Source organism: Muntiacus reevesi, chromosome 8, assembly GCF_963930625.1.
Source record: "Muntiacus reevesi chromosome 8, mMunRee1.1, whole genome shotgun sequence".
Taxonomy (NCBI): domain Eukaryota; kingdom Metazoa; phylum Chordata; class Mammalia; order Artiodactyla; family Cervidae; genus Muntiacus; species Muntiacus reevesi.
In genome coordinates, this window is record NC_089256.1 from 18529947 (window position 1) to 18548666 (window position 18720).

Genomic DNA, 18720 nt, shown 5'->3' on the forward strand with positions numbered 1-18720 from the left:
TGCAGTCATAGTTTGTTTAGTCTGCACATGCTCAGTGGCTTGTAAACAACAGACTTTTTTCCACACAGTTCTGGAGGCTGAGAAGTCCTACAACAAGGTACCAATGTGGCCCCCTTTTGGTGGAGGCCCTCTTCTGGGTCACAGCTAGGGCCACATCACGTGGCAGAAGGGGCTGGGATCAATCTGGAGCCTCTTTTATAGTATGTCACTAATACCACACCTGAGGGCCCCACTCTCATGATTTAAGTATCTCCCCAAACCCCCACCTACTAATACCATCTCCTTTTGGGCTTAGTATTTCAACACATGAATTTGGGGGGAAAGATGTTCAGACCACAGCTAGTGACTTCCATGCAGATTCAGGCCTCTTCAGCTGAGCTATGTACATTCCATTTGCTGCTGCTTCCACAATAGAAAATCATGGCTGTGATCCCTGTGCCGACCAAACAGGACAGCATCACATGACCGATACGGTCTCACACATTGCACTCTCTGAGGGGTCAGGCCATAGGCTACTTACTCCCGCATGTGTTTCATCCTGGTCCTGGCCATCGCGCTGTTGAAAATTGTTGGTTCTGAGGGTGTGTCTGGAGTTGAGCTGGTTGCAGTCCTTGTGTCTGGAAATCAAAGCACAGTCCTTACTGACTCCATCAGCACTTCAGCAACTTCAAGGCAACAGTCACGGACAATCAGAAAACAAGCTATTTCACCTCTGCCACAAGGTAATGCCACATTAATTAGAGATAATTCAATTATGACATGCCTATTAAAGAATTTATTCCAAATGACAAGATTACTTACAGTTTTAATATGTACAAAGAATTCTGGGACAAAGCCTCTTTCAGGAAGGATTATTTAAACAAATAGTATTATTTTAAAGATGGCCTTTTTATACGGGGGGAAATGCATGAATAGCCTTTGGCCACTATCTTTCAGTAGCTATGGAATTTGCTTTGATGACTGAGGAGTTTTTTCTAGTAAGCTTAGTTTTCCCTTTATTTTAACCTCATATCTGAGCATTAGCTTTTTTGCAGTGGAAGGTAGGATGCTGACCAGGGAGTAATCTGCAGCTTTGAACTTCAGCAGGATGCAGCAGAAGGCCAAAGTTGGGTTCAAGAGGTAAAGAGCTGTTAATGAAAGCTGCAGAGTTAGGAAATCTGTTGAGAGCCACAGTTTTTTTTTTTTTTTTTTTTTAACCAAGATACCTCGGAGACTCTTGCAGAACAGGTGAGAACTGATGGGAAGAAATACTCCACCCACTGAAAAAACATTGCTTCCATTAAGAAGCTAAGGCTGCCCCAAGTGAGGGGTTGGGTCATCAAAAGTCAGATCTTCATGTGGCCTGAGTGAGGGGGGGGCAGAGTCCTCTCTGTGTCTTCATCCCTCAGAGCCCCCACAAGGTGCCCCATCCCATCAGGAGAAAACTCTGAGTCCTAAGATTCATTTAGGAACTATATCCATGCGGTGACTTGGTTACAGCAGGTACCCATGCTGTGAAACTCCTGCTTTCCCCTCATAACACACATGACTGTCTGCTTTTTGGAACAAACAAGGAAGTGAGGGCCAACTCCCATTTTGTGGGAGCAAAATTAGTACAGCTTTTTCCCTCTATTTTTAAATTAAAACGACCAAATGCAAATTCTATTATTTTTTACCCTTGCCTTCTTTGTATACTCCTCTGGGGTCACACACAGCCCCACTTTGAACTTTGTGTTTTTACAGACACCATCAAGATGAATATAATCTTGCTTCACTTGGTCAGAATCTCTGGTCTTTCCTCAGGCTCCATCCCTAGATGCGGAGTCACTGGTGAGAACTTTGTAAAGGGCACATTTCAATTAGCTAAGTGAACTGCATGTCCTGCCTGGTACTTAATAGGTAGGTACTCGGGCCTGACGGCTCCCTATGGCCGCACTCAGGAGGCCACCCTCCAACTCCAAGAGAAACCTGTCTCAGTCTCTGTTACCAGAGATGGCTTCACAGCAGCGTCCTCTCCCAACGGCTGCTTCTTCCCAGAAAAGGCTCTTGTGAGGGGGTGATGGGGGAGGCAGAGCGGTTCACTTCATATTCATGTTGGTTGCTTTTTATAACCATCTTTTCTAGAACCTAAGAAATTATGAAAACAACAAGCACACCATGCCAAGTAACATGCAAGCTCAAAACCCAGTTTTGCCAAGGTGGAAAGGAAGGCTATGTTTCCCGTCTCACCCTGAGCAAGCTGGCAATTCTTAGGGCTCATGCAAGGAAAGTTAGACCAATTTCCCCAGAGCTGCAGCTTATTTCAATCTGGCTACTGGTCCCTTCAATGAGACTGTCAGCATCACTGGGAAAGATGCTAAGCCTTGAGCCCAAGTGTAGAGGTTGGGGCAAAGAGATTTTAAGCAGCAGTCTTGGTGAAGCTTGGTGCTCAGAGCAACTCTTCTCTCAGTGTTTCATATTCACCAGCCTTTCTCCTTCCACTTTCCAACATGAATAGCAGCTGCTTTACGTCTAAGAAAAGGACAACATGTTCAACAACCACAACAAAGAACAACTGGGCCAAGTCACAGGCTTCCTCTAATCGGTGGTCACTGAGTCCTGCAGTACAATGTAGACCACTGCTTCTCAAACTCAAGTGTGATCGAATCAGCTAGGGATCCTGTTAAAATGCAGATTCTGACTTAGTATGTGTGGGTAGGGTCTGGGATTCTGCGTTTCTAATATGCTCTCAGGTGATACCAGTACTGCTGGACATGGGACCACATTTTGAGTAGCAAATGTGACAAGCTAGCTTTTAATTTGTGGGGTCCAGTGCTACTTGACAATGCAGGACTCTATGTTTAAAAAGCAGGAGAAAAGCTGGTTTCTTTTTCCTGCATTTATCTAGGGACCTGTCCTGGTGTTTTTTACTGGACATTTATTTCATGTCATCTTCCCTTGGGAACGGGGCTAGCTACTCTCAAGAAGAGTGAAAACCTTCACAAAGACCCAAGGGCCCCCCTGATTCCAGCCCGCCAGAAGTCATGTCTGGCCTCCCCTTCCCCCACCCCAGCAGAGTGGCAGTGGTGGGGGAGGGCAGTGTTGAGGAGGAGGTGCTGTTCAGAGGACTCTCTCCAGGAGGAGGCCCCAGAGGAGGCTTCAAGACCCTGCCATATGTCCCACTATCTCAGCAGACTTTATTCATAAAACATAAATTCAAAAATAAGATGATTAGGAATTCATTAAAACCCTTCCTGAGCCTGGAGCCCCGTGTTGGTTGCATGCCCATAAAGTTCTGGTTCCAAAGGTCTGCTGTCTTGATGTTTTTAAAAAAACAATGAATCCTCGATCCCTAGGTTGATTTTTTAAATTAATCTTCTTTGTTAATTTCAACAGCATTTTCATGCACTTGCACACAGCATGTGCACGTGAGATGCCCACACTATGTTGGAGGCACTGATGGCAGTGCGGATTGGGAACTCTACACTCTCATCTCTCCCGGGGCTCTGGGAGCCACAGCCGGGGGGCTCAGCCTCTACTGAGTCTGTCCCTTTCTGATCCATCTTTGATGGGTCCTCACCTTTGATTCATCTTCAGCTTTTTCTAGAAACAGTGGATCCTGACAAGGAGCATGGCTTAGACATCACTCTTCTATTTTCAGGGGTTCTAAGACTGAACTGTCCACCAAACAGAGCTTATACCTATGGTGATTTTTCAAAGAGGATTTGTGCACAGTGAGGGTAGATTTAGAGAAAACTCCAACCACTCTATCCTTCCTGTGGGAAGTTCTGAAGGTGCTTGGTCCCGTGTACCTCTGAGAAAAGTCCTGAGGGGTGTGCTGCGTGGCTGAGACCCAGGGGGTCTTCGAGATTGCAGCCAGGGGGCAGCAGCAGATCAGTTGGCATCCATGCCCTGCCTCTTCCACCCACTCCCTGCCTGGGCTGTGTACTCTGGAGGAGAGACTGAAGAAAGTCAAAGTGTCAGTCGCTCAGTCTGACTCTTGCGACTGACTCTGACTCTGACTCTTGTGACCCCATGGACTGTAGCCCACCAGGCTCCTCTGTCCGTGGGATTTCCCAGGCAAGAATACTGGAGTGGATTGCCATTCTTCCTCCAGGGGATCTTCCCGACATGGGGATCGAACCTGGGTCTCCTACATTGCAGGCAGATTCTTTACCACTGGGCCACCTGGGAAGCCCCTCATTCAGTAGGACAAAGAGCCAAATGTGCAATGATCCCTTTGGGCCCTTTTACAGAAGGGAGCATTTTCTGTCTGTCCTAAGTAAACCAGAATACCATGTTTGCTGTCCTGAGTTCAGTCTGCTCTTCTCAAAACAGAAAACTCAAAAAACTCTATGCAAATTCATTCCAACTCATCATGGACAACAATAGCACCGACAACAATGACTAAACCTTTTTTGGTGAATAAGTGCCGTGCCCTGGGCATCATGTCATGGGAGGTTCCCAGGAAGTAGGTACATTTTTCAAAGATGAAATCAAGGTTTAAGATATTCAGTTCACACAATGAATACCCTATGCAGCTGGGGCTTGACACCAGGCCGAGATTCTGGTCACCCATGTTTCAGTGTCCCAGAGGGAATAGCCACTTCATGGTGACCACTGTGCTGGAAGTCAGCCAAGGTGCTCCTTGCCACGTTTTACTTTCCAATACTCTTCACTCCTTCTCCACTCCCCTACCCTTTTCAACTAGTTACTAACTCCTTGACCACAAAGATTACGTCCTGTTCATCTTTTTTTTTTTAACTTCTTATTCTAAGTGTACAACTCAATGGCGTCAGTACATTCATGATGTGCAATCATCACTACTATCTCCAAAACTTTTTCATCACTCCAAACAGAAACTTTGTAACCATTAAACAATAACTCACTATTCTCCCCTTCCCAATCCCCTGGCGATATCTAAAGTACTTTCTGTGTCTGTGAATTTTACTGTTCTAAATAACTCATATAAGTGGCACACATGTCCTTTTATGCCTGGTTTATTTAACTGAGCATCATGTCTTCAAGTTCATCCACTTTGTAGCCTGTGTCAGGACCTCCATTTTTATGGATGAATAATATTCCATTGTATATATATATCACTTTTGCTTATTCATTCAACTGTTGGACAGTTGGGCTGTTTCCACAACAAAAGATAAATGAACAAACAAAATGAGTGTTGTGACTAACACTGCTGTAGGTAGTTTTACAGAGGTCCCTTGTCAGGTTTAGGAAATTCCTTTGTATTCCTAGTTTGGTGATTGTTTTTATCAAGAAAGGGTGTTAGATTTTGTCAAATTTTTTTTGCATCTATTGAGATGTTCATATAGTCTTTGTCCTTTAGTCTATGACCTTGGTGTATTATATTAATTGATTTTCTGATGTAGAACTATCCTTGCAGTCCTGAGATAAATCTCACTTGGTCATTCTATATAATCCTTAAAATCCTTTTTTTTTTTTTTAATTGCTGTGTTTGGTTTGCTAGTATTTTGTTGATGATTTTTGCATATATAGCCATAATGAATATTGGTCCAGTTTGTTATTTTTTCTTGTGATGTCTTTGGTTTTAGTATCAAATAAACAGCCTCACAGAATGAGCTGGGCAATGTTCTATTGTATTCTGTTTTTTAGACGAGTTTGTAAAACTGATATTGATTCCTCTTTGAATGTTTAGTGGAATTCACCAGTGAAGTATTGTGGGCCTGGTGTTTTCTTCGTTGGAAGTTTTAAAATGACTAATTTGACTTACTTGTTATAGGCCTATTCAGATATTTTTTCTCTTCTTGAGTCAGTTTCAGTAATTGGCATCTTTCTAGAAATTTGTTCTTTCATCTGATTTATCTAATATTTTTCCCCTTGTAATTTATCCTTGTAATTTCTTTAAAGTTGGTAGCAATGTCTCCTTTTTCATTCCTGATTTCTTAACTGTCTTTCTTAAAGATTGATCAATGTTTTAAACTTTTTCAAAGAAACAATTTTTGGTCTCATTGATGTCTTCTATTGTTTTTCTCTTCTTTACTTCATTTATTTCCACTGCAGCCTTTACTATAGCCCCCCTTCTGCTTGCTTTGGGTTTCATTTGCTCAAGTTTTTAAGTTCCATAAGGTAAAGCATTTATTTTAGAGGTTCAATAGGTAGGAATTAAAATCAAAGCACCAGCCTTCAGGTCTGGGGACCAGAGTCATCATTCTGTTTCTAACATCACAAGCAGCATGGTTCTCCAGTCATCTCCCTGGGCTTCAGTTTCCTCACTGTATATTTAAGTGTTTTATTAGACTAAGGGCCTTCTTTCAATTCAAACCTTCTACGATCTGTAAGACATATCCCCAGACCTCCAGGGTTACAGACTTTACTTGGGAAGGTAACACACCAACAAGGATGAAGAGCAATCAAAGGGACCAAATGTGAAGAGACAGATGGCTGGGACCAACAATGAAAGTTACAGGCATTACTGAACATCAGGCACCATCATTCTGGAGCCACTCGCCACCTGGGAAATGTCGGCTGGTGAGGCTTGATACCACCCCATGGGAGTGTTTTGACAATGAGATGAAAACAAAATGATCTGAAGAGACATCAAGCAACTAGAAGCTGTGTTTTTTTAAGAATGCAAAGTGCCGCTCATGATAGTAATATTGTCAGGATCCCTCCTACTTCTATGGTCTCTCTTAAATAGCAAAGCTATTTTCCCTGCAGAAGTGACAGCTTGATGATCCTGACATTTCACCAGCAGAGATTCTTCTCTCATTTCTTCCAAAGTTTCACTTTATTCATTCCAGTTGCTGGATGAATGACCTTGATTATAAAACAAAAACCTGCATTTGCACTTCCTGCAGAACACCCTACCACATGGGTGATGAGATGATGCAGGCACCACAGCGCTGGATATTTTGGCAAACGAGCTCTCCCTTAAGATCCTGGGACACTGCTTAGTCAGGAATCCTCACAGACACTGTCCTTGGTGCTCAGCATGTTTAGAATGCTTCTCACCTCATCTCCTTCAACTCCTCTCTTTCTCTCGGTTGCCCACAGAATACTCAGGGTGTCCTTGACAGACACCCCTCTCTGCCCAGATTATTGCAAAGGTATAGCTTCATGGCCCACAATTTCTTTCTCCTCCAGGACACTGTGAGAGCAGTTTCCACTTACTGAGAAGCTTAGCTGACCCACATCTTTGTGGACACCTTTCCTTGAATATCTCCCATGATGATACTGGACCTCAGGGTGTTGATACAATGGGTTAAGAATCTTTGAAGCAGGTTGGTCTCCGCCTTCACCGTGTTATCCCCACACCCAGAGATGGAGTTGTAGCGCCCAAATTTCCTTTCAAGGAAAGACATGTTACCCAGCTGGCGGGAGTAGGGGACACAGACAGACTGTAGCCGCAGTCCCTGCAGAAGCGCCCTCAGTGGCAGAGCCGCATTGCCAAGGTTATGCCCTTCCCATGTGCCCCTGACACGAAACAACTCATCATGGTTGAGGTAGAAAGCCTGATCATTTTGTCTTGCACAGGCAACCCTGAATTCTGATCCCCACAAGGGTTCAGGTAAGGCTTGTCGGGCCAGCATCACTCTGCAGCTTCTCCTCCACCTCAACCTGCTTCCCTTCCTTCCTATCCACAGAGGCCCATCCTGAATAATGTCCTCCCACCCAGCTCCATGTCAGAGGCTTCTTCCCAAAGAACCCATGACATGTGGGGATGGGGGCTGGCGGACAGGGGGCACACAGGTGGTTGTCTTGAAGCCCTCAACACAGTGAGTATTTGATGAGTGATAATAAAAATGACAATGTAACCTCCCCCAACCCCACCACCATCCCCAGCTCTCTCAGAGAACCGTTTCTATAGGAACAGGGCAGCAGTCAGCAGCTAAGGAAGTTGCTGCCAACCCTGCAGCAGCAGCTGAGTCCCAGCCAAACCCCAGGAGGAGGCTGGAGAAGAAAGCAGACAGGAGGAAGGGACGAAGATGGCCCAAGAGAGAACCCCCTCCAGATGTTTCCAGTAGGAAGGGAGCCGTGGCACATAAGGATGAGTGCGTGAGCTGCCTTAGGGAACTGCAGTCTGGGTCCTGACTCTGATGTTTGACCAGTTACAAAACTTCTGTGACTCACTCTCCTCACCTGTACGAAAAAAAAAAAAAACCTGTTTTTTAGGGCTTTGGCAAAGCCTAAATGCAAAGATCTATATAAAAGTATGTTGCTGTCAGTACATGCATGCTGCCTCCCTGGCCCCCAGGGTCCTCACCCCACTGCTTTGCACAGGGCAGTTTCTCAATAAATAAATAGCACCCCACTGCCTCTACCAAAAATTAATTAGTTGGGAAACAAAAGTGGGGGGGGGCAGCTTGGAGAGGAAACCTGCTACTCATAGGGGAGATGATAAATACCAGAAGATAGGAAATAAACTTTCTATTTTTATTACATAGTTATTTCACACAACAAATATTCAACAGAATTGCATGGAAGATTAAAAACAACAGGAGTTCAGGGGTTTGCAAATGGCCATTTTCTTTTGAATACATCAGAAGAGGCCTCTAAGAATAGTACCTTTCAACTTTAAAAAAAAGAAAAAAGAGGGAGTGTCTATTTTAGGATTGAGGCAGAGCAATTAAATGTGTCATCAGGGTAAAAGGTTTGTAGAGGCCAGACCCTAACTTTTTCAGCTGTGCTTACCTTGAGGAGACAGTAGCCAGCGTTTGGGAGTTTCATTATTCTGGGGTGCTTACATGGAGAATCAGCTTTAGAAACAAAATCTGTTTTTCTGTAACAGAAGATTGGCCTGGCTTCCAAACTGACTCAAATGTTCAGGTAAGCATATCAGCACTCCCCTCTTCTTTCAACAGAAAAGAATCACAGAGGCCATCCATGGTCATCGTGGATAAATTAGAAAACAGGGAAGGGGAAAGTCCCTCAGAGAGCCATCAGTATCACTGTGTTATTTCTGGTGTGTGCGTGTGTGTGTATCAACTATAGTTTATTTCCTAATAACACCTCTCATGCCAATGAATATGTACTACATCATCATTTTTAATAAACTGAGGAGAACTTCTTTATTCTAGAATACATATTAGCCCTTACTGCTAGGCATTTATTTTGATTCTCAATTTTTACTATTGTAAACCACACTGCCCTGAGAATCTTTGTATGTATTTCTCTTTACACACAACTCTGATTATTCCTTTAAGATAAATTCCTAGACATAGACTTGCTGGGTCAAAAAATATTTTAATCTTTCAGGTTAGTTTAACCTAGATGTTGAAAGCCAAACTTAACTCTAGGTTGCAATTAACAGTGTTTTCAAGGGGGTCACAAAAGATGCAATGTGAGGCACCTTTAGTAAAAACTCGATTCAATTTATGAAAATCTAAAATTGAATATAAGCATTTTCTTTATAAAGCCTTAACTGGAAGTGAGAGCCCAGTGGTTCTCAAAGTCTTTGAACCAGCAGCATCAGTATCATGTGGGGAAATGTTAGAAATGCAGATTTCCGGGGCCCACACAAACCTACTGAATCAGAATCTCTAGGGGTCGTACCCAGCAATCAGGTTCTTATGTGGAGTTCATCACTTTCGTCCTGGAGTTCCAGTCATTTGGTCTACAGATAATGATAAAGCCAGAAGTTCCCTGAAAACATGAAGTGTGTCTGATATTGCTCTGTGAACCCTATGATGATTTATGTCAGAAAATACTTGATAGATGTGTCATCATCTGTAATGCATGCTTATACATTTCCAACTTTTCACATAAACTAGTAGAACTTTGAAATGAACTGGATAAGAAATCCTCTGCCCCGAAAAATGGGTGGACAGTCTTCTGTCAGTGACACAGCTTTATGGACCCAACCAGAGTGGCCTTAAAAAGCAACTGGTCTGGTGCATAATCATTGCTGACAGAATAGCTCGATACTGCCCCTTTGAGAATGAACTGTGTCTAAAGTTCAAATGGCCAGGATGACTTGTCATTCACTGGGCCTCTAACACCCACCACTCCCTGGAAGGCACTTTGACGGCCATCTGTCCCGCCTGCACGCACACCCAGGAGTATCACTGAGCCTCTTCTGGGGCCAAGATGGATGACAAGAGGCCGTGTCCCTTTCACCCCTTCTAAGCTGATGGTGTGGAATTCAAGTCTCAGCTGGAGACTCAGCTGAGCAGATTCAGGACCAGGTTTTCCACTTCTGCCGGTAGGCATTCCATGGAGTCTGATCGCCAGCTGGCACTGCTGTTGGCATCTATTCAGGAGAGCACACTGGACAGCTTCTTACCTTTCCACACAGCATCAATCCTGACAACTGCTGCCGAAGCAAACGGCTTCCTCTGCGGTCAGCAGCACAGAAAAGAATGGAAGAATACCCCACCTCCCTCCGCTGCCTATCACCTACTCCTGTGAAAGGCAAAAGAGGGGCTGTAACCCCAGGACACTGCCCGGCCCATCTCTCCTCCACTTATCTAGGCACTTTTAAGGTCTATCCTTATCATTACTGCAGTACACAGTCATTATTATTCTAGACTTCACAATCCCCCTTCCTGTGTAGGAGAATCCTCCTCTTCATGAGACAGAGTCCAGCATCAACAAAAGCAGCTACGGATGCCAGAAAGTCACTTCCCAGCCTCCACGCCATCAGGGAGCAGGCACACGGCCAGCCTCTGAGGTGCTCCCCAGACTTACTATCAGAAGTTGCACTGAGGAGGAGTGAAGCTTGAGGAGGCCATCCAGACAGGGGTGGGGCCCCAGCCACGGGCAGCCTGGCAGCCACGCTCCACCACCATCATTTGTAGCCTTGAGGATGCTCAAGCTGACCTAAGGGGCCGCATGTGGAGGGGAGCTGAGACCTCAGGCAACTTGCAGTGGAAGTGAGTGAGTGAGTTGCCAAGAGGTGTCCTCCAGCTCCAGTCAAGTCTTCCATGATCACCCTCCTAAGGACATCTGACTGCAACCTCGAGGAAGACCCTGAACCAGCACTCCATAGCCAAGCGGCCCCTGGATTCATGACCCACAGAAACCACGAGAGGTACAGAGGACTATTGCTGTTTTCTGCCAGTGTGTTTCTGAGTAGTTGTTAATGCAGCCACAGTTTAAGCACCAAGTTTTTTCAGAGGGTCAGGATAAGAAACTAATATATGAAGAATGTTTCTGTTTCCTGTTTGCTGTATAACTGTGTTGCTACGTTTTTGTAAAGACCTTAATAGACATCTACATTTTGTAGATGTCCTCTGGAGATGGATAAAAAATCTTAAAATTCATGTGAGAAAATGCATGGCAGAGGATAGGAATATTTGAAACAATATGAAAATTAGAAGGTGAATGTCTTATCAGACATTAAAACATTCCATAAAGGCAGTGTAATGAGAACACTCTGGTATTGATAGAGGATTAAGAAGATAGATCAGTGGGCCAAAAACAGAGGCAGAAATAAATAATATCCAGGAGTTGGAATATAAAAAATAATTTAAATGGAAAGAATAGATTTTATTGGTGTAAAAACCTCAAGTGTGTAAAATAAGACAATAGCAATTCTAGAATGAAATTTAGGAGGCTATATAGAAAACACTCTTAAAAAACAGTGGAGGAGGAATGAATTAGGAATTTGGAATTAACACATACACACTACTATATATAAAATAGATAACCAACAAGGATCTACTAAATAGCACAGAGAACTATACTCAATAAAGCTTACAAGAAAAGAATTTGAAATCTAAATCACTGTGCTGAGCACCTGAAATTAACATAACATTGTAAATCAACTATACTTCAATAAAAAAAGAAGTGAATAAATAAAAATACTGAATCACTATGTTGTACAGCTGAAAAAAATTTTATGGTGATAACTTTTAGATTATGCTTATATTGTTTTGGTCAATTGTACACCAACAATATTTGAAAAAATTAAGCTGAAAAACTTAAAAAAAAAAAAACAGAAAAACTAGAATATATAAAAGTCAAGTCACATTTGCCTACTTAAAAAATAAAAAATTCCCCCACCAAAATTCCAAGAGACAATAAATAGAATTAATAGACATAAAACAGACTAGGGAAATTTTGCTACACATATGATAGAAAGGGGGTATTAATAATTTTATAATAACTCAGCTTAATACATTGAACACTGAGTCAAGTGCAATGGCAGTGACTATTTCCACACAAAAGAGCATGGGATATTAAAGATCCTAATAAATACCTTTCACAAAGAAAAGACTTTGTTTAGGAAAAATAATAAAAATTAGCGACCAAGACAGTTCATGCCATATTCCCCATTGTGAGGATTTGAACTGCTCACCATTCTGTCAGCCTGTTCCTTCTACCTGTTCCTGTCTCTGTTTCTCCCTGTCCTATCCTTTCTGCCTGCAGGGTCTTCCTCTCCATCTTTTCATGGCCATATCTATCCTCACATCATGAACAAACTCAGATTCTGCCTTCTCCTTGAAGCATCCATGGTGGCTCCATCCCTCAACTAAAAGCCATCCCCCCACTTTCTTTCTTTCTTTTTTTTTTATTTTTTATTTTTCAGTGGGTTTTGTCATACATTGATATGAATCAGCCATAGAGTTACACGTATTCCCCATCCCGATCGCCCCTCCCACCTCCCTTTCCACCCGATTCCTCTGGGTCTTCCCAGCCCACCAGGCCCGAGCACTTGACTCATGCATCCCACCTGGGCTGGTGGTCTGTTTCACCACAGATAATATACATGCTGTTCTTTCGAAACATCCCACCCTCACCTTCTCCCACAGAGTTCAAAAGTCTGTTCTGTACTTCTGCGTCTCTTATTCTGCCCTGCATATAGGGCCATCGTTACCATCTTTCTAAATTTCGTATATATGTGTTAGTATACTGTAATGTTCTTTATCTTTCTGACTTACTTCATTCTGTATAATGCATCCCCCCACTTTCTGAATCCTTCTCTTGTTACATAGTTATTTAGGCCCTTGTCTTGGTTCTTCTCTGAAATCTTAAGCCTTTAATGGCAGGATCCAGGCCTAACACATCATTGCCATCTACTACCATTCCTCTACAAAGTATATAAACTTTGATGAAATCCTAATGTGCAAGAAATAAAGGAATAGATGACTGCTGAGTTTCTTTCTTAGCTAGGTAAACTTGATTCCTGGAACATTTTTCTAGATAATAGGAAAATACAGAAAGTTCTTTGCTAAGAAGATGGTACTAAGAGTGATTAATAATACTGTTTTAGGAATTTATTTAAATTGCAAAGCCTTTCTCTACCTCCTTCCCATCACCACACACCTGCCAAATGAATGTGCCTGGCATGGTAGTAGACATATAGCAGGTTCTCTGTAAATAGCCACTAATTCTGAATCTATTTTAATCTTTCAAGTTTCAAAGAATTTCTAGAACTATTAAATTTTTATCAGATATAAATCTATGAAGACAGAAGGGTAGTGGCAAGTTTTGCCCATTGCACATCAAAATGATCCAAGTGGTTTTTAATCCAAAATATCCCTCCTCTCCTCCAAATACAGTGGTTTCAAAGTGTCAGTAACCAAAGATAAGACAGTATGTTGAATCACTCTAATTATTACATGAAATTCTTTTCTGTCAAGGTGAAAATCACAATAGTACAAGGTTAAATGGCTGTCAGTCATCACTACAGTTAACAGCTTAGGGTCTGAAGAGCTTAAGCAAAGGAAGTTTTGAAGGGATTCCAAAGCTCTGATGTCTTCTCTGGTCCCTATCAGTCATATTGTTTAATGGAGATTAAACAGTAATTACCAACGTTCAATGGAAGAACTGAAGGGTAACAAATTTCAAAAAAGCCAAACTGATAAGACATGTTAACACACTAAAGAAATCATAATGGGCAGAGAGGTTTGGAAGCATCTCTTGTGTTCTAATGACTTCTGTGAGAACATCCTGCTTGGAGGTACAAAACAAGCCTTTTTATAAATAGTTGACCTGACTTGTATCATTCTGCTGATGCCTTCTCTATAGAAGTACAGCTAATTTCCCAGTTGTTAAAAGGGCTACTCTTCATTTGTTGCCTTGGTTCCTAATCTGGTTACTAAGAAACACAGAGACAGAATTTTCCTTTTTAAAGGAAAACAGAGGTCATCTTTGGCCTTTACTGGCTAGTGATGGGCCTGAACAGTTACTATAGCAACAGCATGTGTTGTCTGTGGAATGAGAGCCCATAATCAGTCCCCCATCTCAAGTCACTTCTTTCAAAACATCCTCCTTAAAAAAAAAAGCAAAAAAATCCTCCTTATTGTTTGTTAAAGCTGATTTATTTCTGACCATGCTTAAGAACCAGTGGTACCCTAGTCCACACAATAAAGTTCAAGATCCTTAACCTGGCACCAAGTTTCCCCATGAGCTTGGTCCTGTGCATCCAGATTTGCTGCTCCCTTCCTCACACCTTACACTGAAGCAGCACCAGCCTTCTTGACAGTTCCATGGATACACCCAGTTGTTTCATATTTCTGAGCCCTCTACTGTTTTATCCTTTCTAGGGAACACTTCCTCTTTCTGGCCACCTGGCCACTCTACTTACCTTTCCATTCATTCATCTACTGACTATTGAAAATTGCTGTGTGCCAGGCTATGTGCCAGACTCTGAAAACACTGGTGTGAATAAGATCTTGTCCTGCCCTCAGGGACCTGGGCAATCATAAGCCTTCTCCTCCTCTGTAGAGCTTTCCTCCAGCTGCATATCCAGAGTGGACCCCTCCTATCCACCTCACTTGTTCCCCGTATGTGTTGTCCTCCTCGCAATGCCCTGTAATTACCTGCTCCCTGACTAGACTGGAGCTCATCAAGGGAGGGACCTTGTTTTCTCCATCACTCTGTGATACCTGGCTTATCATATGTGTGTTATAAACATAATAGGGAAGAAAGGAGAGGTGGGGAGATAGGTTGCACATTTCAACCATCAAAGTTCCATGTTTTGAAGCATCTTCCCTCAGTGAAATGGCTGTTGCCTGCATCTCTGGCTGTCCCCTGGACACCCCAGGCATTTCTGGCCTTTCCTATTCCCTTAAAAAGTGTTTTGTTCTCCTTTCCTCACCTAATTCTACCTAAGATCCCTCAGTATTCTGTTCATGATTGGCCTTGCCTTCTTGTACTCCGTGGGGAAATTTGAGGGGAATTTAGGGCTTCAGAAATGAGGTGCCTCCATTTGGGAGGGTAGGTCCTCCATGCATAAAAGAAGCACCTGTTGGATGACATTGTTACAAAGCTTTGTGCTGGTCTATCCAGGACCACACTTGGTGGCTGGGACCATGTTGCAAATAGGTTTCAACATCTGAATCTTCATACAGTGCCTCAAACCCACCTAAATGTCTGACACAGATGCTGAGGATGAAGAAAAAATACAATATTGGTTCCCACAAAGCTTGGTAACTCTTGTATACAGAGTCAGATAGCCCAGCAGACACCAACATCACTATAAAAAGAAGAAAATTCCTAGAAGAAGCTATTTTCATTTTGGCTTATAATCAAGCTCTCTGTGATTTTAAGAAATATATATTTTTTAGTTTTAGTAGCATTTTGTTTGAGTTATAAATTAGGGTGGATGTGCAGGGCTTAAGGGCATTAAATCAATGGCTCTCAAAGTATGGTCTGGATCCAGAATATCAACATCACCTGGGAACTTGTTAGAAACAAATTCTAAGGCACACAGTGCACCTGCATCTTCCCAAGGCCTTAAGTTATTCGGATGCCTGTTCAAGTGTGAGAACTATTGGTCTAAAGGCTGTAACTTGACCTTGATATATTCAGGAGACTCAGATACTGAACCAGAAATTCAAAAAGCCACCTTCTAATTGGGGATCCCTTGAAGCTCCACAAATGTTTTCTCATCCACCCTCTCCACTCTCCAGGGACACAGGAAGGGGAGGCATCCCTGCCCCTGTTTCATATGGAAATCAAACAGTCTGGGGTAAACCGCTGCCAGCAGCATCTTCAGGGCAACAGTTACAACATACTTGGTCCAAAGAACCAGAAGGATATTTGCATGTGTTGTTCCTCCTCTCTGGTCCAGGGTTGGCAGAAACTCTTGAAAATGTCTGTGGAAGATAATTAAGACCTGGCATGCTCAATGGGCAACTGGATATTGCCATTGCATAGGCTGATGCTACCTGTGAGTGAAGTGTGTCAATCATCAATTCAGTTCAGTTCAGTCGCTCAGTCATGTCCAATTCTTTGTGACCCCATGGACTGCAGCATGCCAGGCTTCCCTGTCTATCACCAACTCCCAGAGCTTGCTCAAACTGATGTCCATCGAGTCAGTGATGCCATCCAACCATCTCATCCTCTGTCATCCCCTTCTGCTCTGGCCTTCAATCTTTCCCAGCATCAAGGTATTTTCCAATGAGTTAGTTCTTTTCATCAGGTGGCCAAAGTATTGGAGTTTCAGCTTCAGCATCAGTTCTTCCAATGAATATTCAGGACTGATTTCCTTTAGGGTTGACTGGTTTGATCTCCTTGCAGTCCAAAGGACTCTCAAGAGTCTTCTCCAACACCACAGTTCAAAAGCATCAGTTCTTTGGTTCTCAGCTTTTTTTGTCGTCCTACTCTCACACCCATACATGACTGCTGGAAAAACCATAGCTTTGACTAGATGGACGTTTGTCGGCAAAGTAATGTCTCTGCTTTTTAATGTGCTGTCTAGGTTGGTTATAACTTTTCTTCCAAGGAACAAGCGTCTTTTAATTTCATGGCTGCAGTCACCGTCTGCAGTGATTTTGGAGCCCAAGAAAAAGTCTCTCACTGTTTCCATTGTTTTCCCATGTATTTACAATGAAGTGATGGGACCAGATGCCATGATCTTCATTTTTTGAATGTTGAGTTTTAAGCCAGCTTTTTCACTCTCCTCTTTCATTTTAATCAAGAGGCTCTTCAGTTCCTCTTCACTTTCTGCCATAAGGGTGGTGTCATCTGCATACCTGAGGTTATTGATATTTCTCCTATAAGTCTTGATTTCAACTTGTGCTTCATCCAGTCTGGCATTTCTCATGATGTACTCTGCATATAAGTTAAATAAGCAGGGTGACAATAAACAGCCTTGACATACTCCCTTCCTGATTTGGAACCAGTCTATTGTTTCAAGTCTGGTTCTAACTGTTGCTTCTTGACCTGCATACAGATTTCTCAAGAGGCAGATCAGGTGGTCTGATACTCCCATCTCTTGAAGAATTTTCCACAGTTTGCTGTGATCCACATAGTCAGAGACTTTGGCATAGTCAATAACGCAGAAGTAGATGTTTTTCTGGAACTCTCTTGCTTTCTCTATGATCCAACGGATGTTGGCAACTTAATCTCCGGTTCCTCTGCCTTTTCTAAATCCAGCTTGAACATTGGGAAGTTCTTAGTTGACTTACTGTTGAAGCCTGGCTTGGAGAACTTTGAGTATTACTTTGCTATTATATGAGATGAGTGCAATTGTGCAATAGTTTTAAAACTATAGAACAAACTACCGCACAATGGCATTCGGTGTCAGTCATGGAGGGTTCCTGTTTAAGTGACAGGGCTTATACTCGGACACACCAAAGTTTCTATTGCCCCTTGGATCCTGTTAACATTCAAATGTATATCAAAAACCATAACCGTTAATAAGCTCTAACTGTGCCTGTAGTTGACAAATCTCCCAAAGTGCAGTTAGAGCAATGCAACTACTGTCTACCTGAGCAATCTCATGCCCAGTGAGACCACATGAGGGGATGTCTTCACGGCTCCTGTGTAATGGCAAAGAAGCTCCCGGAATCCAGAAAGCCATCATACCCTCATCTGCCATGAGTACCTCCCCAGACAGGTGTTCCTAAGGCTTGCTGCCCCTCATGTCTGTGTCCGGCAGGCCATTCCTCCCTGTTCCCCTTCCCACACACACTTAGGAGTTTAGCTTTCCCCTTTCTCTGTTCCTCAGTCACTCACCACTCACCCATCTGCTTTCTGTCTTCTCAAAGTCACTGACAGCCCTGACCTGCTCCCACCTCTTCTCTCATTCCCCTTGTTTCTGAAGGTTTATATAAGCTTTATTTTGCTGTCATTTTGGCGGCACTCCTGGCAGAGATGAATGTGTATTTTTATTCCAAGTTCTCATGCTCACTTACAAAATCAAACAGTCTTTAAGGGAATTTAGATATCATCTATCCAATCCAGCACTTTATTTTTTGCAGTGGAATCTTTTTTTAAGACACAATCTTATGTTGAAATCTAATTTATAAAACAGATAAGAGTGAAACTGTTTTGGTTGAAGCCGGGAAAGGAGCAGAGTCTGCATCTAATTTCTCTTAAAATATTTAAAAATATTTGTTAAGGGCCTCTTCTGCACCAAGTTCTATGTTAGACAGGGCTTCTGTCTCTGTGCTTCTCAGGGTCTCCCTACCCCCTTGATAGGTTCTGCAGATCTCCAAGGAACCCAATTTGAAAATTACTGAGCTACTCTAACGGAGGTCCAGAGAGAGGAAGAGTGCTTTGCCAAAGGACAGCCTTCCTGGCCTGCTAATTTGAAGCTTGGGATAAATGCACCTCATAGAGTTACCGATGGGCAACTAAACAGGTCACAGGATGATGACCAGGAGGAAAAACCAGAGAGCTGTGTTATGAGTGAGGCTTCTCACATGCAGATGTGGAAGAAGCTAGAAAAAGGCTATAAATTGTGCATATACTCCTAACAAAATATTGGTGAATGCTGGCATGCATGAAAACTTCATCTTTATTCCTGTGATTCCCTTTGAAGGGACTGCTTTTGGTCACACAATTAAAAAATTTAAAATAAAAATTCACCATCAAATCTCAAAGGAGAAA

The 18720-nt window shown here is 42.8% G+C and overlaps 1 protein-coding gene across 4 annotated transcripts in view; it reads right to left on the minus strand.

The window, feature by feature from the left end:
- The window catches only part of NEK11 (NIMA related kinase 11), a 272469-nt gene that overhangs the window by 45185 nt on the left and 208564 nt on the right, over positions 1 to 18720 (minus strand). For all 4 annotated transcript variants that reach the window (XM_065942797.1, XM_065942795.1, XM_065942796.1 and 1 more), the window contains one exon: positions 521 to 617. In XM_065942797.1, the coding sequence (XP_065798869.1) occupies positions 521 to 617 (97 nt within the window). The remainder of the gene's footprint in view (positions 1 to 520; positions 618 to 18720) is intronic.